The 26,741-nt window shown below is 37.5% G+C and overlaps 1 protein-coding gene across 1 annotated transcript; it reads left to right on the top strand.

Annotated features, from left to right (window-relative positions):
• Positions 1-186: 186 nt before the first annotated feature.
• Positions 187-25,706, top strand: LOC139587541 (ATPase family AAA domain-containing protein 2-like). The gene is made up of 21 exons (XM_071421976.1): positions 187-517; positions 1,595-1,654; positions 2,565-2,577; positions 10,211-10,312; positions 11,214-11,322; positions 11,503-11,618; positions 12,853-13,027; positions 13,645-13,733; positions 14,081-14,240; positions 15,430-15,520; positions 15,953-16,267; positions 16,823-16,964; positions 17,437-17,617; positions 19,032-19,217; positions 20,447-20,582; positions 20,733-20,929; positions 22,142-22,301; positions 22,697-22,819; positions 23,513-23,803; positions 24,502-24,626; positions 25,701-25,706. Exons 1-21 carry the CDS (start codon positions 187-189, stop codon positions 25,704-25,706), a joined length of 3,108 nt encoding a protein of 1,035 aa, XP_071278077.1.
• Positions 25,707-26,741: the final 1,035 nt, after the last annotated feature.

The following is a 26,741-nucleotide window of genomic DNA, read 5'->3' as shown; positions in this document are numbered from 1 at the left end:
GCCACAACCAATCAGCGTGGTCGCCCCTCACGGCCCGGGCCGTCGTCGCAGCGCGCTTGTTTTGATTCACAAGTGCCCTTTGGTGGCGGAGTGGGGGAGCTGAGGGAGCGCTGTCCTGTGTGGAGCTGGGCTCTGAGAGTTGCCGTGTCCCATGTGGAGCGCTGGCTCTGACAGCCGCCCTGTCCCATGTGGAGCGCTGGTTCTGACAGCTGCCCTGTCCCATGTGGAGCGCTGTTCTGTGTGGAGGCTCTGACAGCCGCCCTGTCTCATGTGGAGCGCTGTCCTGTGTGGAGCGGTGGCTCTCAGAGCTGCCGTGTCCCGCGCTTTATGGGAGAGCCAAAGGCGAAACGTGGGTATTTTCTTGCATGTGTGATCCCAAGGTCTTCGCTAAGTGCGTCTTCGTGTGGGCTCTGGAGAGAGGAGGCTGTGGAAGGGAGGGAGGGAGGAAGGGGGGACATATCAGAGCCTGGAAAAACTGAAAAGTGGGAGCTTCGACTTGGCAACGAAGCCCTGGATGGTATGTGGAGAGCGACGGTATTAGTTGGAGGGTGTTTATCTGAGAAGGCAACTGTTTGTACGTGTTAAAATGTAAAACCCAGGGAGGAAGAAGGTAGTCTGCAAAGGGCTGAATTCAGGGCAAGTGCTGAAGGGCAGAACAGTTTTCCTCTCAGATGTGGTGGAAGGTAAAGTGATGTTCTGGTAGGTTTGGTGAAAGGCTTTAATTTGAGCTTTATTTCAGTCCGGAGAGGAGCAGGGCGGTATCAGAGAGCAGGAGATATCAGCTGATGGGCCTTTAACTCCTTTGACTCCTGTGCTCACACTAAATTGCACCCACAGCAATCTTGCTATGGCATTAATATGTTGAGGTCAAAGAGACAAGAAGACACATAATTTAACTTAAAAGAATCTTCTATTTGGACAGCTGTATTAATAGAGTGCAAGACTTAGGTTTGCACTTTGGAAGAGATCGTGACAACTTCTTAATGCTGATAATGCCAGGAATGAAAATTCTTAGTGTTTGTCACAAACCAGGTGGACATAAAAAAAGAGATTATTATGCATTAATGTTTAATTGAGTAGACGTTTTATAAGTTTTGTAGTAAAAACTGACAGGAAGGTGGATCAAATTACCTGATAAACAACAGCAGGACCAGTTTGCTGGGTGTAAGCTCTGCTCAGTACTAGCAAAATCATCTTTGTTATCATCTCTGTGTTCAACACAAATCCAAAACACAGCTCCTCACCAAGCCACTGTGAAGAAAATTAACTCTGGCCCAGCCAAAACCAGCACAACACCCAGCCTGTGTGTCCTGAGTGTCCTTGAGGAGACCCTAATATGTGGACAAATGGATTTCAGGTACTATTCCAGGCCGATCTCTTCCCCTTGACAGTAGAGGGAGCCTGAAGTACTTTAGAAAATATGCCTATCTTGTAGGTATTTTGGGGTCAGGTGACTCTTGTGCTGGGTGAGCTTGCAGCAGCATGAGAAAAGATACTCTAGTGTGGCAGAAAACATGTTTTTATTCTTATGAATGAGGTGGAAAACCACAGTTGTTCAGTTTAATTCCTAAACCATTTTTTTTTTCTCTTGCAGGTGTTTCTACCAGTTCTGTCTGTGATGGTGGCAATGTTTTTCTTCCCAGATTTAGCTTCTGTAGGTCTCCAAACCTGCAACATGTTTACACTTTCCTCTTTATGCTGGGAAGTCTTACTGTTTATCTGCCTTTTATACATATGAAATTGCACTTTGCATTTCTTGATAAAATTACAAGGTGCTTAGAGCCCCTGTTAGAAATCTCTCCTGCTGATGGATCTGCTTAGGGCAGATGTGAATAGTGTTTAATCCCAGTATAACTAAGAGCCAACAGAGGATTTTGTTTAACTGAGAGTATAAAAGGCACAAGTTACATGTGATATACAGGTGTGCATGCATGTGTGCATATGTATATATAGATATAAATGAATGTACATGTATTGCATACCTATATACATGTATAAATATATATTTATAAAAGTATAGGCATTAGCATAGGGAGTTAGTATGTATATATTTTTGTCTCTGTGGATACATTAATGTATATGCATAGCAATTTAATAAGTGCAAGGAGTCTCACCTAAACTTGCACAATCTGTAAAATGCTCTCTCTTGCTCCTGAAGACAGTTAAAATAAGAAATAAGACTAAATTACAACACAAATAACTACCACTATTATCATGTAATAAATGAGTAAATACATACTTAACAGCATAATTATGTAAATATAGTTTGGTCTCCAGACTCAATCAATCTTGATTATTCTTGGTTTGTAGTTGCTCATTTATTAGAACTTCCAGTTTAAAAGGCTTTGGTCTTCTCTTAATTTGCTATTTTTTTTTCTTTGAATTTATTTTTAATAAGAATCTTTAAGGTACATCATAAAATTGACAGATCTATTTTAATCCCCAAAAAACTGTACATTTTAGCATGTTAGCTATTTTAGAACAACACATACAAATTCATGATGAAATCTTACACTTTATTCTTCAATTTCTTTTTGGTTACCTTATTCTTTATTTTGTTTTAGGTGTTATTGGGAAGTAGGAGGCCCCTTTCCCCCCATTTTTATTTTGTTTATGAAAGCCAAATAAATGATTTTTTCTTTTGATAAATGGTCCATATTAACTCCATACAGTATTAAATCTTAAAAGCAAAGAACCATTGCACAAGAAACATCACATACTTAGGTGATTAATATATTAATATATGCTGTTGTTTTTATAACTGCAATAGAATTACATGTGTAAAGTAGTTTTTCAAATTTGTCAACAAAAGCTCAACAATTCAACCAGTAGATGGCCCCAGCCTAACATCTCCTTTGCATAGTGGTGCTCTGGTTTGCTGGATGGGTGGGAAAAGTTCTTGCTAGAATACTCAATGCACCGATGTATGTAAAAATAGGGATCAGAATGATGGATAAAGACTTTATTCATAGCTGCCCAAATGATAGGGTACCCTTTTATAAGCTGGGAACCAGCTGAATGTTAAACTGAACATTTAAGGAGATTTGACTTAACACAAATGAAAAGAAGTGCATGAAGAAAGTGCCTTTTCTCACAGGTGGTAATGCACACAGAATGAAAATTTGAATTAAAATTTAGAACATTTAGAATGCTATAGGGAGTAAAGTCTGTGCAAGTGAGATGCTGAGCTGGAGATTGGATCCTGCTGAAAGCAAGACAAGAATCAATCTCTAATTTCGTTCAATATTGCTATGGGAAAAAAATTTCTCTTGCTATTTAAATTTAAAAAATCACAGTGAAGTTTTCCAGCAGTAATATTTTAAGAATTGAATTCTACTGAGTAATAAAAGGAAGGAAGGATTTTACGGTGACCAAAGCACCAACCAGGGATTTATAAATGCAGGTGGTGCCTGGCATGCCACAGATTTTCAACTAATATTTATAAAATAATTTATTTAAACCCATATTTTAATATAGAAATAAAAGTGAAATTTATAGGGAACAAAAAGTGTATGTGACAATAATATTGTGTAGACCAGATGATTAGAAAAAGCAAGTATCAGGGGAAGTTGCTCAATTGGATGTGTAATTTCTTATATCTTGTTTATACACTAATTCCATGGACTGTTGAATATCTAGTGGATACATTTGTCAGGGTATGTTTGGGTAATTGGAACATGTATCTATCTGGTAAAGATACAAACTTTGAATTTAGAGATTTAGCAGTTTCAACATATGAGGGAACGAGAAAGTCCCAATAAAATGTAATATGAAATAAAGTGCATTCGTGTATCCATTCATGCCATGTTTTAGATGGAAACAAAGGTAGTCTAGCCAGAATTATTCACTGACTTTGGATGCCTTGGACCTGGTATTTCATAGAAATTCATAACTATAGACTGCCTATAGTCCTCTAGAATCAAGTTCCAAGAGTACTAAAAGGAAAGAAGGATGAGTTCTCTCAGTCAGTTTGGTTTAGATGAAGAGCAGGTATCCTAAAACTTTACTTCTGACTGTGGATAGCTGCAATTCCTCTATGATCTAAAGTCTATGAAATGTTAAATTACAACAATGAGATCTTAAGATTCCACAACCCAAGCTGGGAGGATTTAAAATAGAGTGTAGAAAATGAGGAAAATAGAATTAATGACAATTTTTTAAAATTATTATTTAAATTATTCCAGTATGGTCTTGGATTTTATATAGAGAGAGAAGTTTGAATGTCTCTGGGCAGTACTCAAACTTCCAGAGTTTGAGTAATCTGACAACTGTTCTGCAAATGTTATCTTATTCACTATATCAAATTACTCTTCTACAGCAAATGAGGGATTGGCTACCTCACATTTAGCATCTTCTTCAACACAAATTGTTCACTTATTGCCAGATCTAAGTGATACGAGGATCTTCTGAAAAAATCCCTCTCATTAGATGACCTGAAAATGTATTCATACAGCTGAGATGAATTAACATTATAAAAGCAATCTCAGATGTTTCTGATCTCCTGGATGAGTCACTGATGTTCTCTCAATGTGACCTTTCTTTTGCATGAGTTTTTTTTGAATGTGAAATCACAAAGAAGCAAATACAGAATTAAATATATAATGATTTCTTATTGCTGCTGGATCATTCCAGATTTTCAAACACTAGTTGTGAAGAACAGAATTCAATATTTTAACTAATATTAATGACTGTAGGCTAGGACAATTCAATATTTTAATATTGCAGCTTGTTTCAGTGGCACTGGTGGGTTTCAGCTGCTTTCCTACTTGAACATGCCTCAGAAAATACTATATAGAAATGTGACTGTTCTAGTTCTAGAATACATCAGACATTAATTTAAATTTTTAATTCATTTTTTACCTGTGACTTAATAATTCTTTTAATTCATACTTGCATATTTTATAAGTTCAACCACACAACAAATAAAGATAAAATGTGGATTTTTTTTTAATATTGTACTGTCCCAGTTTGACATGTAACCTCCCTAACTTTGTTTTTTTTGTTTCCTATCACAATATTTGTGTGTTTGTCTGCATTACCTTTTTTTTTCCTTTATCTCCTTAAAATCACAGCTTAAATAAAGAAATTATTATCAGTCCTATTTTTAAAAATCACTTGTAGTTATCCATCATGCTAACTCCATATGTGTTGACTGCTTTACCAAAAGAAAACCACAGAACAGAAGAAAAAAATCCTTTGAAAAATAATGGAACATTTAATATGAAACTAATCAATAAATAATTAAAAGTGACTAGCAGAATTAATGCAAATTCATTTGTGTTTATGGAAAGTAATCTGTATTGGGTCTGGCTGAGATAGAGTTCATTTTCCCAGAGCAGCCCTCGCAGTGCTGTGCTCTGTTGGTAGCTGGAAAGTACTGATAACACACCTGTGCTTTGGCTACTGCTGAGCTGCACAAACTTCAGCTTTTCTTTCTTTGCTTTGGTAAATGGCCTTATCTCAAGCTACTAGTTGTTCCCCATCTTATTTTCTCTGTCCTGTCACCCAGGGCTTGGTGGCTTGGTGGGCACCTTGCTTCAACCCAAGTTCAATTCTATTATATATAGAATATAATTCTATCAAAACATCTTTACATTATATTTTCTGTAATACTGGGTGCTTAAAGGAGGAAGAAAATTGGGATTAGAGGATTTAGAGGTCTGTTGAATCTGTAGACTTTGACAAAGTTTCACACCCCTATAAATCAGTTTCTTTTGTTTTGCAATCCTAGAATGAAGTAAGCTGGGTTTTTTTCATCATGCAGAGCTACTAAAATGAGCCTTACTAGCAAGCCTTTGTGCTGTGCATACTATTGGCTAGGGACTTTCTTTTGATGGCAGAAGAAGATGTTTTTATTCCTGGCAGCAAGTGGTAAATGCATGCATCAGTTGGGCTGAGACCTCCCTACGTGCCACTATGTATATGGTAAATCTTTATTGTGAGGGTGGCAAGGTTGTCCAGAGAACCTGTGTGGAAGTGTTAAGGCCAGGCTGAATGGGGCTGGGAGCAACCTGGCCTAGTGGGAGGTGTCCCTGTCCTTGGCAGGGGTGTTGAACTAGACGGTCACTAAAGGTCCCTTCTTACCCAGGCCCTTCTATGATTCTGTGATTGCCAAGTGTTGGGCATCAGGTGCCAGCCACGGTAAAATCCCACCAGGGACTTGGGGGTTGGGCATGATCAAGCTTGGAACTTTGGGGGGGGCACTGCCAAGCAACCTGACAAACATTCCATAAACGTTCCACTGCACTTGGTCAGGTAGTGTCTCCTGCTTGTGGCTTCTCTTAAGGTTTACTATTCACAGACTGTGCACACACAGGAGGATGTATTTGTCAGGTGCTTTATGTGTAAAGATTTTGGACACAGTCAATGGTTAAATTGGCCACCAGTGCCTTCCTTTTGGGATTGCCAGTATTATAGAGATCTTCGCACCAGAGCATCTTTTATATGTGGGCTGGTTTCTTGTGAACTGAAATGACCACTTCATGCCTAGACTTTCAGTAGATGTTACCTTGCCCTCTAAATTTATCTTCTTGGCACCAGAATTGGCTTCATGTTTAATTAACTTTTCTTTCATGCTTGCAAATAGTGTTTTGTTAAGAAATGGCAGAAAGTTGGATACAGGCAAAGTGAAGCAGTCCTACATTTCTGCTTGTGTGTCTGTGACTTAATTCTCTTTGCCCAAATTGAAGCCCAAATTGACATTGTTTTCTGAAAGGTTTTCAAAGTATATCAGCAGGGACATATTATTTTTTCTAGTGTGTATATTCATGGAAAATCAGCTTGAGACCTTAATTCCAGTAAAAGAAGACTAAGCAACCTGTTGTCTGAGGATGGCTGTGAACTAAAATTCACTTAATGCTATCATGCTGAGCAACTTAAGTGCTGTGAAAAACTGCCATAATTTCTTTTTGTTATCTTCGTATGATCTTCAGAATTCTTTTTTTCCTACTAAATTATATTCTTTTTGTACTGTGTTCAGCAAGAGGGGAAAATTAACTGAAAACAATTTATGTTTGCAAATGCTCTCTATAAAAAACTGAACATTTTAGCTATTTTTTAAGTAGTGTTGAAAAACTTGGTGAAGTGTTGATGACTCTTGCTTTGTGCAGACTATATTAAAATATCGTGCTAACTACTTGTGTTGTTTTCAGTGGAGTTTTTTTTGTGCTCACCTGTCTTTGCTCTTACATGTCAACTCTGTATCTTAGTACTGCAGAGGCAATCTTGCAAAAAAAAGGGGTGATGTGGAAAAGACACCTAGACAGCAAAGAAAGGGAGACTGTGGGTGTTCCACTACACAAAAGCAGATACCAAAATAGTTTACTATTTTTCTATATGAATGGCATTTCATGTAAAGGAATTGCTCACTTTAATTTTAATTTAGCCAAAAACTTTTTCCAATGCTTAGTGTAATCAAAACTAATATTTTATTTATCTTCTCTAATTATAATTTAACATCTTACTATTACAGTCATGCCACAGCTATGTTCTAAGGTGGAGGAAATACGTTTTTCAGAAGACAAGAAAGAGTAGTGATATGCTGAAACATATAATATACTATGCTTGCTGAATTGCCTTATAATTTTGAATGGATAAATAAAACCCCCAGCTTTTTACAAATAGCTGTCTCAGGGCTTGGGGTTTCATTCAAATCTTACTAAAAAGTGAATTTCCTGGTACCTGCTTTATCTGTATTTGTTCTTGTGCCAGTTTGTTCTTGCCTGCAAGCTGAAGTCGTCCCCTGTCCCAAGCAGAACTCGTGTTAAAATTATAGACACTGATCAATATTATTTCCTTGTCTTGGTTTTGCTCTGTAAAATCAAAGTAGTCCACTGTCTGCTTGAATGCCAGGAACTTTGTTTTGTAAATATATCCACAGCCTGATTTCATAGTTAGTTTTGGTCAGGTATGAATTCCTTTGCAGTTTGTTTCAACCAGAGTTTACCATAGTACTTTCTAAATCATCTCTCAAATGACAGTATATATTTTTTTTCTGCTAAGAATTGCTTTGTCCTGAGTTTTACCACACTCTTGGATAATTAACCTGTGACTTATTGATACAGCCAATTTTGTGTCTGGCCAAGTGTTTAAGTTTCACATCTACTAAACCCTATTTTAGAGTAGAAATCCTTGTTATTAATCCTGGGTTCCTGAGTGATGTTCCTATTCCCTCTTGCTGTGTGTTAATTTAATCTTTTGCACGTATGGAGTGCCTTGAAATTGATACTATAAAGGCATCAGATATGCTCACAGGTTTTCTGCATGTTTGTGTAATTTTTCCTGTTTCTTTTAATTAGGAAAGTCTACATATGGAAACAACTGGTAAAGAAACAACTGACAATCCAGGTAGCATTGTAAGCTACTTCTATTCTAAATTTCCTTGACTATACCCTAGCCAAAAGCTTTTTCTTAAGCAATTGAGAGGGGCTGAATTACTGACATTTTTTCATCTATTAAAAAATCTGTGTTGCTCTTGACATTACAAGCCATAGCCACAGATTCTAGGGCTGTACTGGTAAAGAGTTCATAGGTATTCAGACAAAAAAAGTCTCAGTGTTTTTCCAAAACAAGTGCATGATAAAAGGCTGTGGACAGGAGGGAGTACCTGTAGTGTAGGGCATTTTGAATATATCATTATTTGCAACAGTACTTAAAGAGTTTAATGTTGTGTGCAGTAATTTCATCATAAGGAAGTGAAGCAAGAAGAAAAAAGCTTTGTTTTGTTGAGTGCTATCAAGATACATTGGAAAGTAGGTTTTAGGCACAGTTTTTCTGAAGAGCTAATTTCTTGCATGGAAGCAAGATTTTTTAAATGGAAATACATGCACACACTCAACTTTAAATTTCTTACCTTCATTCTGCCAATACCTTTTCTAAAATGTCTGTATCCTGTGTACATGCTATTCATTTTTACTTTTTGGGATCTTTATTGTTTTCCAGTAAAAAAGATGACCTATCTAGCCTTGAAAGAATAGTAATTAAAGAGACTTTATATTCTTACTCAAGTTCTCATTAAAAATCAGGTGTGTGTTTTTTCACTTCTATTGTGCATTGATTAACCCCTGCCTGCCTTGAAACTTCCCCTGAACTTAGAGATGGGTGATACACATCATGTTTTCTGCCTCTTTGACTATCCTGCTTTATCTTAAACTTGATTGTGACATTATTCTAAATTCTTTGCTTTCAACAGCACCTAGAAAATGTGACACAGATTCTTCAGTCCAATCTTCATCTGTTTCAGAGAGAGATTCATGCAAAGGGAACAAAAGGTGATAGTTTTTCTGTCTCAATAGTGCTGTCACGTGACTCAATAATGCTTTCAAGGGGTTTTGGACTGGTGGCAAATAAGATAATTATTATTACTGTGGTAGTCTAACAGCATAAAGAAAGCAAACACTGACAGTGGCAGTAAAAAGATCTGTCTTTTTACTAGACATTAGATCTTATTTGAAAATGCAGTATTTATGGTCATTGATAAGGTGATGATGAGGGTTGTGGCTGAGATTGTGTATTTGAAATTTGTTGTGTAAATGAAGCAGAATCTCCCTCTGAAAACCTTAGACTATTTAATCTTGAGAGATGAAAGTTATTTTCTTAAAACCAAAGACAATTTAGTTAGAGGGAGAGCCTGCATGGAAGTTTTAATGGATTATTTTTAAATCAGTCAAACACTGATTCTGATGTCTCTTTGGAATCAGTTCATGTTTCTGTATGAAACTATCCTTAAACCAGAAAAATATTAAACGAAAATCCAATTTATGAATTGCAGTAGTAATGACAAAGGGGTGTCAGATCATTCAAACAGAGCACAGAGAGTGCCTTCCCTTTGGAACACTTTGTTTAGTATCATTGAAAGCCGACAATTATGGAAGGAAGGGGTTTTGAAGTCAAGTTTTTAAATAAGTTTAAAATGTTGATGTTTCACAGAGTGACTACATAATGCTAAGTGAAACTCTATTTGTGTGTCTGAGATAAAAGGAGTAACTTGATTAAAAATTTCTTTGCACACTAGTGATACATTTTACCTTCCTAAGAAAAATCAAATATTGCTGTCACAAGGAAAATGGCATAATGTACTTTGAAATCAGATAAAATTTCCAATGATCTGAAAAATTTGTCTATTTCAAAGTAAACTCTGAGATATTATTCACTTAAATTCTGGTATTACTTTGAGTGCATTTTAATATTTTACTTGTTTGAATGTTTGCAGACAGAGATATGGAGTCCTCAGCAGTGATTCCTTTTCCTCTTCTGATGATGATGAGGATTTTGAAATACAGAAGAAGAAGAGAAATTTAAGGAGGTTAATGAAGTTAGCGAATAGGGGAGGGAGGATTGCACCTGGGGGGACTTTGCATATGCCTAACTATGAAGTGTTGCCATCTTCCTCTTGTACCTTTTCAAAATTGTCATACCTGTTGGTATTGACAACTGTAATTGGAGTCTCTTAAACTGGATTTTTAGGATTGACTTTTAATAAGAAATTTGATTTCCAGGTGGGAATGGGAGGAAATGTAGAGATAAACACTTTGATGTATTTTCTTGATATGAAACTTCATTGCTGCTGTGTTTTGCTGTTGTTTTTTCAAAGCAAAAACCACTATAAGAGAAAATAGGGGAAATAGATTTTGTTACTTAACAAATATTCTAGGAATATTAATTTAATAACAGTCTAACAGATGAGTTTTCAGCCTGACATCTTTCAGATGTGTATCTTCTGGCACACACATTCCAAAGTCCTCAGGAAAGCCCAGGAGTTGTGGGCAGCCTTTATAATGTTAACACCCACTGCAATAAGTGTTCTCCTGGGCTGTAACTTTTTGAAGGTAAAAGTTAAAACTATTTGAAAGATGTCAGTGTGTTTGGAAAGGGGAGGAATTCTTCCATCATAATAATCGAGGTCAGTCCATGGTCTCCACATATGGAATAATTGTTCTAAGCTTGAATTCCTATATGTGCTGTGTTAACTGGCTTGGATATTCATAAGTGGTACTGTTAAAATAATTACCTCAGTTTAATGTCCGGAGTGACCATTTTCCTTTATCTACTCATAGCCATTAAATGCAAAACACTGGAATGAGTATTTACCTATTTAGGAAGTTCATGCTGATTTATAAGGCCTTCTGCATTCACTTGCTGTCATTAGAAAATAAAAAAATATTCTATCTGCATTGTAAGTTAGAAAGCACCTTTTTTTCCTCAATTCAAATCAGATCTCTTCTGGTCAGCTTTCAGAAGTGTGCCTCAAGTGGAGTTGACAAGGATACCATGAAAACTGGAGGAAGTCTGGCTGACATGGAGCAAATGCAAATAGATGGTTCAGTAAGTATTTTTGATTCATTGAGGCAGTGAGACATTTGCAGTATTTATGAAAGCTTCCAGTAATGGGCCATCTATAACTCCCTTGAGTTTTCTCTCAAGCAATCCAGCTTCTCATGGAACCTTATCAAGGCTGCAGCTTTCTTTATCATATAAAATGTGTTCTGTTGACTTCATCTTCAGGTGCAGTTTGATGGCGTGGGTGGTCTTTCTGACCACATTTCATCTTTAAAAGAGATGGTCATTTTTCCATTGCTTTATCCCGAAATCTTTGAGAGATTGAAAATTGAACCTCCAAGGTAACAGACACTGTTTAAAACTCTCAAGTTCTAATTTACCTATTTTCAGGAGAATTCAACTGGGGCATCAATTCGTTTCATGCTTCTAAATTCTCAGCAGTTGATTTTTTTTCAACAGTAGTAAAACGTAATTAAAAAAAAATTGGTAGAATCCAATATATATGTTGGCCCAAAGATTTACTGCATGGTGATGCCATCCTTTCAAAGTGTCTTGCCTTTCAAAGGCAGAATTGGGGATTTTTTCTTTATAGCTCTAAATGGAAGTAGACTTCATTTGTTTGTAAGCAGGAAGTACTTTCTACTCGAAGTCAAAGGTTTGTTTAGTGAAAGTCCACTTGTCTCTGCCACCAACTCTTTTTTTTTCAAGTTCTCAAGTATCACTTTTGCAACTGACTGGATATGCAACTAGAAACTTGTAGTGTTTGTTGTACTTGAGCTAAAATAAGAATCTGTCCTCTTTTTACGGAGCTAAGTGGCTTCTGTGTTACAAAAAAAGACCAGTGTTTGAATTGTTAGCTTTATATATTCTTGGTCAACAAAACTCAGTCACGGCATATTGAACTAGGACCTAAAATTCTTTGCCTTCAGTAACTTTAAAAGTATTTCAAAATAGAAAGAAAAATATTTTTGTGCTTTGCTTCTTCATTAATTGAAATTCTTTTTTGAAGCAGCAGTGCTTTTCTAGTTGATGTAAATGCAGAAATGCAGAATATCCTTCCAGCTTTAAACTTTTTCCTTTATCACCAGCAAAGGGAAGCCAATTCCAGTAACTCAAAGCTTTTTAAGGGGAATCAAATGTTTTACTGTAAAGCCTTGACTTATTTGAAAAAAAAATGGAGTGCATCATTGAAAAATGAACTGATGATTCCTAAGTTAGCCTAGTCTCAGATTCTGCATTGGAAGTTTGGTCTTGTTTGGTTCCAGCCACCCCTGCTGGATTGCCAAGTTTTGGGGCAAGAAGTTTTGAGAGTACCCTTTTAGGATGCTGCAAGCTTTTATCAAAGTTTTGTATTTTCTCATTATCCTCTTTACTGATTTTTTTGCTGCCTTGGAGAATTGCGCAGGAACATTTTTGACTTTTTTTATATTTCAGCTATTACTGCTATCTTCTCCATGAGGTGTTTTGTTTAGGAGAGCAGAGTTGTGTGTTTTAAGGAGGGGGTTTGTAATAGGTCCTTTTCCATGATGTTTTTTTCTTATGAGACTTTTTTAAAATTTTATTTTTTAATTGCAGAGGCTGTCTATTCTATGGTCCACCAGGGACAGGAAAGACACTGCTTGCTCGTGCACTTGCTAATGAATGCAGTCAAGGTGACATGAGAGTGACTTTTTTTATGAGAAAAGGTGCTGAGTGCCTGAGTAAATGGATAGGAGAATCTGAACGACAGCTTCGTACATTGTTTGAGGAGGTAAGGTTGAAATTTGGCATGTGTTCTGTCTGAGGTGGAAATAAATTTCTATGATCTACATGTTTTGTCAGCTCCTTTCACTGAAATGGGATTGCGACTGTTTCCTTTTTCAGTGAAGTTTTAGGGGTTGAAATCTTCAGATGTATTGGGAAAGGTTAGTAAAGGAAATACGAAAATCCTGCAAAGCACCACCACTACATCCCCCTCTTCCCCAAAACAACAAATGCAACAACCTCCCAAAAAGTCACAAAAATGTTTCAAGAAGTAAGAGGTGGTGGCTTAAGATCAGAGGGAAAGAGATGCAGGCTGAAAGCAGGGTCATTTAAACTGATTACAGAGGGTGCTTCCAGAGCCTGTAACTTAACTAAGTCCTGTCTCTGTTCTTGTGGTTGCCAGGTGGATGTAAAAACTACTGGTGTGGTTTGTTTCTTGTCACCCAGTCTCCTTGAGTTGATATAGGCTGCTGTCTTCTGTTACTCATGCCACTTTACTCTGTTAGCTCAGTTAACAGAGTCTGAATAATTTAGTTGCCTTTCCAACCATGATGTTTTTCATGCATTTTCTCTTTCAAATAGGGCTGTTTTCCTGATCTCAATATTCCTGTGTTTTCATTGTAGGCCTACCAGATGCGACCTTCAATTATTTTCTTTGATGAGATTGATGCTCTGGCTCCTGTACGGTCCAATAAACAAGACCAAATTCATAGGTAGGATATGTTTTGTATCTACATAGAAGCTGCTTGATCTTTGTGAAAAAAAGATGGCAACTTATTTAACTTCAAGTGACACATTAATTTCTCCTGAAAATTAGTAATTCCATGCAAATGAATCTCAGAGATTTTTAAACAGTAATTGAAAACAGTTTGCTGAGCTTGATATCAGCAAAAAGTCTGTGTTACCTTCCCTGTATTTTACTATGACTTAAAATGAGTCTTTTGCTAAACAGCATCTCATCAGTAAAAACTTGTCCTTTTTGAGTGATCATTGGACAAGGTTATGTGTAACTGAAGAAAATTTACTAAGCTGGTGAATGAAAACCATATTTTTCTGTTAGCTCTATTGTGGGGACACTTCTGGCACTTATGGATGGCTTAGCCAGCAGAGGAGAGATTGTGGTGATAGGAGCCACCAACAGACTGGATTCTATAGATCCTGCTTTGCGGAGACCAGGGCGCTTTGAACGAGAATTCCGCTTCAGTTTGCCAAACAAAGAGGTCAGAACTTCAAATCAACCTTGTGCTTCTGTGGCAAAGTCCATCTTCATAAAAAATCCCTGTAATAAGGCAGCATTGGGCAGCAGTGCAAGTCTCCATCTGTAGTTTGAACAAAGCTATAGGAGACAAAAAGGGATATTGGAGAAATTGCATTGTAGTGTACAGGGCAGACCTGGCGCTGAATATATATGATTAGGGTGATTTCAACAAGTAGTTGATTCTCTACTTAGTTTTGGTTTCTCTGTGACTGGTGAAGAAAATGGGATGCTGATAGTAACTGAAATGTTTAAGAAAGAATGGGTATATTAATTCGTTTTAAACTACCCCTCTAGCATCTCGAAATTAAAAGAAAGGGTGAGAGAATGCCTCCTTGGTAGCAAAAACTTTGATCAAGGCTGATGTTAAAGCAAATTAAATATGTTGTGCTCTTCCTGGCAGTTATTGACAGGGACTTGGACAAACATGTGAAGGATACTGCACAGGTGCAGGGCTTGGGAAGCTTCTAGTTCAATGGCAATAGTTAAGCAATATAAAAATGGGTAAAATAAAAATATTGAAAGATGGGAAATAGCATGCAAAACTGGAGACCTCTTTTTGTATTTTCTCACTGGCTATCTCTGATATTTCTTATCACTTCTTGGAAAAAGGACAAATAGGCTTATTGGATTGAAAGCTAGTGAAATGCACAAATATTTTTCTCCAGTTTTCATCTGCTCTCAGGAAGAGGAGATGAAGTGCCATTAAAAAGATCTAATACATGATTCTCTACTGTGATAGAGTTCTAAAAAACTGCCATAATTAATCTGTGTGCTAAAAGTTTCATGAAATTTTACTTAATTTGAGAGAATTTTCTTTGATGAAAATACCTCTGTTTGCAGATAAGGATTTTACAATGATTTTTTCTTCAGAATCGTTAGGTCTCACACTTGGGAAAACTCACTTTTATGGTACATGTAAATGCCTTTTACTTTACTGCAGCCCCCAGCAAGAGTTTAATGTAACAAGTTCGGAATTATTAAATTTCCTGCTTGAAGAAGCAGACAGTGTATTAATAATTGACCTTTAAAATACTAAAAGGTTTAGCAGATAAGAAAAGCATTTGTATTGGTATAAGGGATTTTGTGGGTTTGTGCTGTCATTGCTCTTTTAGAGGAAAACTTAGGGCAAACTGAAATGCACCTGTTTCCAGGCAAGAAAAGAAATTTTCAAAATTCACACACGAGACTGGAAGCCGAAGCCATCGGACCACTTACTTGAAGAGCTGGCTGAAGAATGTGTTGGTGAGCTTGAAAACTGTGGGTTGCCACATGTGACCTGAGTCCTAGGGAACCTGAGCTTGTAGCAGGCAGCTCTTGTACCGAGAGCTCTTGTACCTTGTGGCAGAGAGAGGCAGCGAGGAGGCACTTGGCATGGGAACAAATTTAGACACTCCTTTCAATTTTCTTTTTGTCTCTCAGAACATTGAATGGGTTTGTGACATCTTTCCCAGGAACAAAGTTTTGAGGAGCAGGCTTCTGCCTAAGTGCAGGATATTAGGCTGTGAGGCATGTAACAGAACTTTTCTGCGGTGCAGTAACTCTTTAAATTGTCTCTTAGCCTGGTAATTTTTGGCTGCATACAAAGTCTTTCAGTGTTGCCCTTTAGAAGTACTGGCCTTGAATTCTGTTTTGTCTGAGATTGACATAACATTTGATTCCTGTTTTGTTTATTAGGATACTGTGGTGCTGATATTAAAGCTTTATGTGCTGAAACTGGTCTCTGTGCTTTGCGGCATCGCTATCCTCAGCTATACGAAAGCAGACAGAGACTGCAGATAAACATGGATTCAATTAAAATAAAAGCAAATGATTTTTCCATGGCCATGCAGAAGACTGTTCCAGCTTCACGGAGGGCTGTGCCTTCCCCTGGGCAAGCACTATCAGCTATTTCAAAGCCACTGTTAGAAGACACACTGGAAAGGATTTTACAAACCTTGCAGAGAGTATTTCCCCATGCTGAGCTTGCACTAAAGAAGGACCAACAGCAAGGTAGAACATCTACATCCACTTGTTTTAAAATCTGCCAGAGCAAAAGCTTGTGATCTGTGCAATCAATGTACACAAATGTACTCAGCTGTACTAGCAGCACAATTTTATAATTTGTGTGTGCCCAATGCTGGGTGGGACCTGTGAGTGACATGCAAAAGCAGTCAAGAGCTACACATTCTCTGCTGGAGGACCCTGTTTCTGACAGGAGCTAACATCACATTTACTGCCTGCAGAGAGGAATCTAAGCTTTAAATTATTAGCACCTCTTTTCAAATAAATGCTTAAGGCAGGAGAAATGGTTTTCAAGTGTCTGGGAGCTACATAAGTTGTTCCTAAACAAGGAGAAAAACTCACAAGTTTTTGTCAACAGAGAGATAATACCTGATGCAAATCATGGGACATAGGACAGCTTTGTAGAGACTTGTGCATTCTCCTTTGATTTGTGGTAGAATGAACTCTTCAGGAAATAGCATTCAAATGATGAAATACAAGAGAAGTGTTTTCCAGCACTGATTTTGAAGGTGTATTAATGCAAGACAGAGATGGAATATGCAGGAAACAACCCTCTCTTCTCTTTAAATCCTATTTTAGGAAATTACGTGATTGATAGTGATGAGGAATCACCATCAATCTCTGAAGAGAAGCAGACTCATAAAACGTGTGATCACAAGAAGGCAGAATTCCTCGCTTTCAGCAGGTATGCTTGTCCCTGTTGTGTCTCTGTTTTTAAGACAGCTGAGTGTGTAAGCTGTTTGGTGTGAGGGATGCTAGATGAAGGAGCTGAGAGTGTGTGTGGGGCGATCAGTATTTGCCCGACATAAGTGTGAAGGTTCAGCTGGTTACTCCTGTTCTGAGTACTTTGCCCTGACCCATCAAACTGAACTGTTGTGTGGGTATTTGGCTGGACAGTCTCACTCTGGGATTTAAGAGCTATCACTTAACTCAGCCAAAAGAGTAGCAGATGTGCTGGGGAATGACAGGATTTCTAGCAGAGGCAGAGTACCAGTTTGTGAGAAAGTAGGCCTTGATAGTTTTCCTGTTCATGGACCAGCTTATTATTTTGTGGAACCGGGAGAGTATTTCCAAACAAGGTGTATAGGAAAAAACTTTATTGTCTGTTTTCCTATTCATCACTCATTTTTAAACTTGTTTTCTACTTATTGCTGTAGAAATCCTCGTGACCAACCAACGTCTTACAGGCCACGCTTCTTACTAATTGAAGAGCCAGGATCTGGGCAAGCTTCTGATTTGGCAGCTGCAGTAATGCATTCCCTGGAAAAGTTTCCAATTTATACACTAGATACACCAACTTTGTTTGCTAGCACATTACCAGATGAAACATGTGTACAGGTAGCTTTTTTTCTTGTTAGTCTCATAGGAGTAGTGTATAAACTAGTGAAGTAAGCAAAAGTCATTGTCAATATAAGTGGCCTGATTTAAATGTGCTGTTTTGTTTACTTTTGTCTGAAAATCCACTTTTCTACTGGAATGACACCACATAAGGATTTTTTACATAGCCATGTTATCCATTTGAAATGTAACAGGGAGAATATTACTAGCAGCTCAGGAAGATGGGAATTGCTGCTAATAAACCCTTCTCTGTGGCAAGAAATCCTGCTGGTCTCATGTGGGATTTAGAAAGTTGTTTTTGTTGCTTCTTAAGAGTCTGTGCTACCAGTAGATGGCTCTGCATCGATAGCATGTCAACGCACAATCTGTAACCTCTTTTTTAATTATGTCTGTAGCACAGCCAAGGTTTTGAGGCAAATAATTTTTTTGTTTGTTTGAGGTTTTTTTACATATGCAGCAAAAGTGTTAAAATTCGTGGAATACTTAGATTTGTTTGGTGTGGAGTTTTCATTAACTAGGAAAAGGAAATCTAAGCATTTAGTGCTGTTTTGCTTTTTTACTTTTGGACAGTAAATCCACTTTGTTTTGTGGCATCGCTGTATTAAAATATTTTTATGTCTAGTAGCAGCATTTCAGAGCTGTACAAGTTAGGACAGACACATTATGTGACTGGATACTTATTTGTGACATAGAAGGACCAAGTCTTTTTCAGATTGTTAATCTGAAATGGTGCATGGAGGAGTTTGTTGTGTGAAAGGACTGTTCCACTTCCCTCATGCAGTCAATGCATGTTGTCTTCTGTGATTGAGGTGCCATCTGTAGGCAGTGGTTTGTGTTTTTCCAAAGCCCACCTTTGGTAATGAGAGGCAGTGAGTGATTTAGCTCTTCAGACAGTCTAAGGACTGGTCACCTCTTATAAAATATGCTTGAAGTTATGAATTATAGCCAGGCATCTTGTGCTGTGTTAGCCCTCACCTTTTCACATAGGCCTTTGTTTGTTCAGCCTGTGCTCCAGTCTGAATTGGGTGTGTGTCCCTTCTGAACTGAAAATGGTGTAGCTGCAGTTGCGTAGTGATTTCTCCAGGCAAGTACATCTTGCCAAAGGGTTAGCTTTGGGGTTTTTTTCAGGCACATCACTACATTGGCTGAGTTCTTAGGCTCTTCTGAGTTATTCTATACATAAGTAGTTTTGAAATCAGCCTGAGATTCAGGTCTGTTTCTGTCTGCATAAAAATGTCCATATTGGAGTCAAAGTGCAAATTTTACCTGATTATTAAGGAGTCATTTATCAATTTGTCTTCACGTCTTGTGTTTATACTTCTTATTTATAAGGTAGCTTGACTGATATGTCGTTATTTAGTAGTCTGTTGTACGTGATGGAGCTTTTTTATCCAAAAAACTTTCATTTTACTAGTTGATGCGAGAAGCTCAGAGATCAGCACCCAGTATCATATATGTCCCACAAATCCCTTCATGGTGGGACACTATTGGAACTACACTGAGATCTGTTTTTACAACACTACTGCAGAACATCCCAAGGTTTACTCCAGTTTTATTCCTTGCAACATCTAATGTACAACTGAGAGATCTCCCAGAAGAGGTATTTCAGTCAATACTTTTCTTCCTTTGTTACTCAATTTCTTGTTAATTTATAACTCCCTGAAGCATTAGAGTTATATGCCACCCTTAGGCAAATTTGTAGTTGTTACTCAAGCATTCAAACCCAGTCCCTTAAAACTTGCTTAGACAAAACAGTGCTGAAAGCATTTGCCTAGTATTTTCTGAGTAAAAATTGACTTTGATCCAGCTTTTTCTCCCTTCTCACATACTCAAGATTATTAGACAAATGTATGGACTTGCTTCCAACAATGGTTTTGGTGGCTTCAAGTTGGTTAGCTGTGTCCTTAGTGAAGAGTGTGGTGCTTGAAAAGTAGCTAGGAAAGAAAGACTGTTTTTCTGAAAACATTTTTACTGAAAAGTCAGATGTATTTTTGCTGAAAAAATACAGAGGTCACACTGTTATTGATGGAATGTAATTTCAAATGTAAGTTATTAAAAAAAATAATTACTTCCTTCATCTAGGTGAGAAATCAACATATTAGAAAGCTAAGTTTCAGTTTCTGTTTAAGCAACTTGGAAATCAATTTTTAGGTGTATTCTTTAACAAAATTCCTCAAGAAGACATGCTCAGCCTTGTAGACATGTGAGACTGCCCATTAAAGGAAGGTGTTCAAAATGTGAATGTGTTGCTTGGATTATTTTGTTTCAGTAACAGAAGTTTTCATACTGTTAATAAGTGCTTCTAAAATAAGGATTGAAATCCCCTTCCGTAACTTTTGGTAGTAGAAATAGAAGAATGGAATACAACTTGGAAGTATTCAAATTGAGACACTTCATTTAAATTAATTAAAAATAAAATCAGAGAAAGCCCAAACACCTTACCAAAAAGCCAGCACTTGTCCTCTGAGCCTTGCCATTTTCCCTCTGTAGCTTGCCATAAAGATTCAAGCCAAAGGACAGCAAGACACATAAATGGAAAATAAGCAGCCTTTGGGATGGTGAATCCCCAGTCACCCCTTTCTCAGTTGTTTATCATTCAGTTTCTTCAGGTAGCTTAAAATCTAGAATGTGATCCTTACAGAAGGCACTTTAAATTGCCATGCTGTAAAAAACCTAGTCTTTTAAGGCCACAAAGATCACTGTTAATTTATGGTCTTGTCCAGATAAGTATTCAGTTTAATTCAGAGAGGTACTCATTTTTTTGGAACAGAATATAAGAAGTTTGCATGGCCTTGTATAACTGAAGTGTATTTTCTCTTCATGCCTTAGATAAAAGCATTGTTTAATAATGAATATGAAGAAGTTTTCAGAATCCCGCGTCCGACCTGTGCTGAGAGAAGACGTTTTTTTGAGGACTTAGTTATGAAGCAAGCTGCTCAACCTCCTGCATTAAAAACCAACACAAGTGAGGAGGATGTTCTACATACAAAACTTTGCTAACTCTAGATTAACAGTTAATAAAGTATTTGCTTGGGTGATAATTTCCTATCAATCATTTTTCATGTGCTTATATATGAGTACCATCAATTAACTACAACTTTCTGATTCAATTAAGCTTGCCAGCCTTTAGAGGTGCTGCCTGTAGCACCACCACCTAAACCTCGAAAGCTGACAGAGGAAGAAATAAGACAGTTGGAAGAGCAGGAAGAGGATACGTTGCGTGAACTCAGGATTTACTTAAGAGATGTTGCTCAAAGACTTGTCATTGACAAACGTTTCAAAGTATTTACAAAGCCCATTGTTTCAGAGGAGGTTAGTATTGACTTATAATACCATTATAACAGTGTGTATTCATAATTCCTCTGTGTTTATGTTTCTTGGTGTTCTTGTGCTCTTTCTAGGAAGGTTTATCTTTCATGTTAGGACCGTACTATTCTGATTTTCCAAGAAGAAAGAAGTGAATTTTGCTTTTGCTTGACTCCTTGAGACTCTCAAATGTTTATTATTTGAGTATTCATTGAAAGCCCTATATTCTTTCTAAAAGGTCTTTAAAACTTTAGAATATTTCAGTTAGAGGGGATCTACAAGGATGGTCTAGTCCAAGTGCCAGTTACACCAAATGCCAACACAATTTGCCCAAGGAAAAGTTTGGATACATAGGTATGTTACAGCACTAAAAAGTAGAGGGATCACTTTATATTTATAAAAAGTACCTCAAGGGTTGCTTTAATAAAGTCTAAAGCTCTTTGATTAAATAGTTTCTGAGAGAACAGGAGTAGAAGCAGCAGTTTGTCAAATAAATTTTCAGATACTATTCCAGTTTCATCTGGGGCTTTTCTCAGTACATAATCAGCCATAAGGGCTGCATGTTTTTTCTTGCTCCCATACACTTCCCATTGAATTTATTGAATAAGTCTCTGCCAGAGGCATGTACTTCAAAGTCAGTTGCAGTTTTAAGATAGCTGTGCATTTCAGCAAAGTCCCATTCCCCTAAGCATCCACTCACTTGTCTTTTTCTTTCCTTGTAGTTTCCAAGGTATGAATAACCTATAAACATATAGATCATCCAAAGCAGTCATTAGGCTCCTTTTAAGCTCTGAGTAAAGAAATTGACATTTCTGAGTCCAGTTATCTCATTCTAGAGTAGATGCATAGGACAGATGCTTCAAAGGTGCAAATTCTGCCATTTTTTTCTTGCTGCCAACAACAAAGAGAATCCAGGGTGACATTACTGAGAAAGATTTCTCTGCTGAGATTTTCTGAAAGGAAGTGAAATGCATCCTGCCAGTTCCCCTCTCTGCTCCACATATGCTTCTGACCACCCTGCTTCTTTTTTCCCTCTCTCCTGGTCTGTCTCTTCAAAGACACCTGAAATACCTTTTCCATTTTCAAGAAGCTGGTTATTTTCTGCATCTTTGAGGGTGTTAGAAATATTTGGGTCTTTTATGAAGTCCTTTATTTGACTTCATGAAAGTCATTAATTTTTGTAGCTTAAATCTCTGAGCATACATATTTAATTTGTAGGCACCCAATAACAAGGACACCATTAAACAGCCCATGGACCTCTTGACAGTTCTCTCCAAGATTGACATGCACCAATACTTAACTGCAAGAGATTTTCTAAAGGACATAGATCTAATCTGTAGCAATGCTTTAGAGTACAAACCAAATAAAGGGCCTGCAGGTATGGGTGTATTTTTTATCCCTAATTTGAAAAAATTTCAGATGTATAAATTGATAGATTTTGTCTGTGGAAATTTAGTAATGCCACAATGGATATAGTATCAGATAATTTTAAAGAACACCGTTAGACAATTTTAAACAACCCCAGAGAGCATTTCTTGCCAGGTTGTAAATGTTTTAGTATTAGATATATTGTTTGGGTATGGAATAGTGATAGATGTGTTCGTTGGTAACAAGTACTTTTTCTTAAATAATAACTTCTCTGGTTTTATGCTGAAAGTCTGTGATAACTTTTCAGAACCTGCAAATATAAAAATAAAAAATCATTCTAATTAACCAAAATAAAGAGTTTCATTGACTGGTAGAAAATGCTCAGTTCTGGCTGTAAAATTTCAGATCATCTCCTGAGGCACAAAGCTTGTACTTTGAGTGATACTGCATATTCCATAGTGAGGAATGAAATGGATGAAGGTTTTGAGCAACGCTGCCAAAAAATTAAAGAATCTCGTAAGGAAAGAGGTACGTTTTTTGATGGTACACTCAGGATTTTAGAGACTTGTCTCATGCTTTGTAACAAGCCACACAAGACCCAATTTTTTGCTCTGCGGGTGTAAGAGAGAAAACCCAAAGCGTAATGAGAAATGGAAGATGCCCACCTGTGGACACCAGTACCTCCTGCTCTAATGGCAAGTTGCATTTCATTCAGACTTTCTCGGAGAAGGTGCTAAAGTCACTGCTACCTTCTCTGTTCCTGTGGCCTAAAAGCAGGTTCCTGTGATGCTTGGTTCTTCATGACAGAGGCATTGAATTTTTCATTATGTTGCTTCAAATTGTGGGGTAAATCCTGAGGTCATTTATTCAGTATGGTTCTGAAATTGAATGCACTGGCTGCATGACATTGTAAGAGCCTGGCCTTGATGTCCCAACTGACATTTAATAGCACTTATAACTTGAAGTTCAAAACATTGTCTGTGTCTGTTTTGAATATTCAGCTAGTTTTCAGTTACATGAAATTGTTTTTCCCTATCCTGCTTATAATATATCTAATAGAGAACTGATCTCATTAACTTGCAACCTGTTCTCTAGACACATGTAGGGAGATGGTACTGAAGCTCCTGTGGTTATTTTCCTTGCAAGATACTGCTGCTGTGTTTTGAAGAAAGAACTGCTTTGGGAATGTTTTGGATTACTTTCTTTGGTATTTCTTTGTAGATAAGTCAAAAAGAAAATGCAAAATGAAGGAAGACTCTTCAAGTATCTCAGTAAAGAGGGAGAATGTTCAGTTTGTATCCTCCCAGGACAGTCCTATGGAAGAACATGAAAATGTACTTCAAGGACAACAGAAAAATGTGACAGAAAATGAAAGTGAGAGAGTGGCCCTTGTGGCTAAATCCCCTGCTGGAGAAAAGAGTGTCATGTTTCCTGAATGTTCAGACCTAAGAGAGGAGAGTGAAATGCCAGATTGCCAAATAGCCAGAACTGCTGAAGATGCAGGTTCAAGTGGTAAGTGAAAGGTCAAACAGCTAATTTAGCTCCTTTTTGTTCTTGAGGAGGGTTACACTATTTATTAGGTTTTAGCATTCTTGAATGTCATTCTGTTACTTCTTTTGTGTCTCTCTCAAATCAACACACAGTGTTCCTTGCATAATGATGTTACTCCTGTAGTTATGTTGGCTACAGCCATGGTCTTTTACAGTGGCTGTTTTTTTTTTTTGATTCTATAGTTTGTTTTTCAAATGATACTGAATTGTACAGGTGTTTCCCAGAAATAAGCAGCCTAACTGTACTGCTGTACTTAAAACACCAGTGTGGACCTGGAGAACCCTGTGGAATAGAAGAATTATGTCTTACTGTTTGAAATGTAAGATGTGTAGATGTGTTTCCTAACCTAAAATACTACTTTTTTAGACTGTTTTTTTCAGCTTCAGGTTTACTGTTCAGTGCTGTAGTGGCAGCATTAATATTTTTTCTTACTTTTACCCTGCCTTTTTTCTCTAGTGCTTTTTTTCATGTCTGAGTTCCTAGTTTTTATGGAGCACCACTAGAAAAATAGAAGTCAAGCATTTCTCTGTAAAAAAAATGGATAACAATTCTGTCTCTGTTATTGCAGAAGGCTAGTCTTTTCCAGGTACAGGATACTTCACTGATACTGTATTACAGATAAAGAGAAATGTTAATTTCAAAAATGTGTGTAATTCCAGATTCACAAGTACATCATGCAACTTGTGTGGGACATTCTCAACTGGATGAGCAACTGCAAGTATGTGGTGGGGAAGCAAGGAAATTTCACACACAGGGAGTGTCTGTGGATTATTCTGAACTCAGAGTAAGTCTAATTTCAATTTTGTTGATACTGAAGTAGGATGTTTTCTTGCTACCTGTAAGGTTGTCAGTCAAGTCACTTGTTAACCAATGCCAATTCAAACAATTCACGAGAGGGATCTATAGCTTGTGAAATAATTCAGCCTGTAATGACTGTTGGTTCCAGAGGTGGTGTTGATGGCTGCTTTTGGTTTTGGTGAACTGAATTTCAGGAGACTGTTCTCTTCCTAATTTTCAATGTAAAAGTGTTTGTTAAGTTTGAAGTTAGCTCACTGTCAACCTGCTACTGCTGTTGGTTAGCAGTTTTTATGATGGACTGGGGAGATGGGTATTTTGGTTTGCTGTTTGCATGCTTTCATTAATTAGGACCTGGAAAAGGACCTTGATTTTTAGCAGTGGTGACTTTAAACCTGAAATTAGAAGGTTGACCAAAAGATCATCCTGGATAAAATACTAATATCTGCGTTTCTCAAATGCTTTCAAAATTCAGTGTTAGAATTTTGCATGCATACAGTTACACGTTTTTTCTAGTCCCCTGTAGGATAGAAGTTGTTATCCTAAGGTATAGTCAGGGAAAGGATCAAATATGGGCCTAGCTGCAGAGAGGAAAAAGAGGTTCCTTTGCATGAACTGGAGAGGGTGGAAGAATGACCTGCCCTTCAGGGGATATAGTCAGAAGAAAAATTCAGGAAATTACTAGGTTGAATTTCTGGAGGTCAGTCAAAGTAGAAGAAGCTGCTGTTTACCTGCCATGATGAGAAAGGGAGTATTACTAGGTTGTTTCCCTTGTGAGGGTAGAAAGTCCCCTTTGGTAAAAGGGGTCACCAGCATAATTTCTATCACATTTTTAAGTGTTGATCTGAACTATAGAGGTTAAATTAACTTTCCAAGATGGCTTCCAAAGGAAGCAAATTTCAGGGGTTTGTGTTGTTCATGGCTGCTTGTATATTTAAAAAAGCTACACAGTTTTCTTCTAGAATCAGGATGCTAATGGCATGTAATCTGAAATTATTGCCTACTGAATGGAGAAGTGGTAGAGTAGAGCCCTTACTGATGTTTCTGCTCATATGTGTTTCAGCTGTGAGGAGAGGGCTACAGCCATGAAATGCATCTTTTAGAAGACTTGTTTCCTTAACATGGGTGTCATCCAAAATGGATCTGCTTGGTTTTGTACGGGGTTTTTGTTTAGTTGATTTTATTTATTTTCTTGGAGGTTTCTTTTGTATGTGTGTTCACTTATTTGCTCGATATTAGGTGTAGAACTCAAATCTTGTGATTGGTGATGTAAGGGAGGCTGAGTCTGAAGGCAAGCAGGTGTGAGGCTGTAATATTTTTATTTGGTGTGGCTGCACTCTTCAGCTACATCTGTACAGCCTTTCTCAACACACAGCTACTGAACAGCCCCAGCAGTGCTGCTGCTAGCTTGTCAGTGTTGCTTTCCCCAGATTACCACATTCAGGTCTTTGGTAACACAAGGAACTGTGTGAGAGATTGGTAATTTCCTACAGACTGCTCTGCTAGTTCATCCACTCTTGAGTTGAAGGGTAGGAGCTGACTCATGTTAGTCACAGTACAGATTCAGCTAATGGGTAGAGGTAAGCACCTAAGGATGCTTCTGTTTCCATCTGGTACAGCCCTGTCTGGGAGATCTGTAGGCTTATTTGTAAAAACACATTTTCTAGGGCCCTGTATTGCATTTCTAATGAAATGCAACCATGACTTCCCTGAGGCAGCTCCTCAGTGACAAAGTGGATCATGTCATTCCCCACTGTTCTAGAAGCAGTTGAATCACAGTTATGATCACTGATGTCATATAGTGATGAGTAAGAAAATCCTGTCTGAAATGAAAGCTTTTTCTCTGATGTGTGGAATATTAATTTGCTTCCTCCAATTAAATCTTTTGAGATACTCAATCAGTTTTCTGAAGTGCCACTTCTATTTAACAGTATAAGAAAGTAGGATGTATCTTGTGCTATTCTGAATTGCAGTTTCTATTTTTTTGCTTCAGCAAGTGCTGGATTTGGTCATTGTGGCAACGGAGAATGTCAGTATATCTCGCATGGAAAGACTGTATGCTCTTCTTAGCCAATGCATTTACCGACATCGGGAAGACGATGAC

The sequence above is a fragment of the Agelaius tricolor genome, unplaced genomic scaffold (assembly GCF_023055355.1).
Source record: "Agelaius tricolor isolate 1412-34295 unplaced genomic scaffold, bAgeTri1.0.p SCAF_2, whole genome shotgun sequence".
Taxonomy (NCBI): Eukaryota; Metazoa; Chordata; class Aves; order Passeriformes; family Icteridae; genus Agelaius; species Agelaius tricolor.
This window is presented reverse-complemented; position numbering and strand designations above follow the sequence as displayed.

Excerpts from the sequence above, each read along its gene's own strand:
- LOC139587541 (XM_071421976.1), top strand. The coding sequence starts at position 187 with ATGTGGAGCGCTGGTTCTGACAGCTGCCCTGTCCCATGTGGAGCGCTG. Across the intron at positions 15,521-15,952 it reads GCTGGCTGAAGAATGTGTTG|GATACTGTGGTGCTGATATT; the intron begins GTGAGCTTGAAA and ends TTTGTTTATTAG. Across the intron at positions 20,583-20,732 it reads TGCATTAAAAACCAACACAA|CTTGCCAGCCTTTAGAGGTG; the intron begins GTGAGGAGGATG and ends GATTCAATTAAG.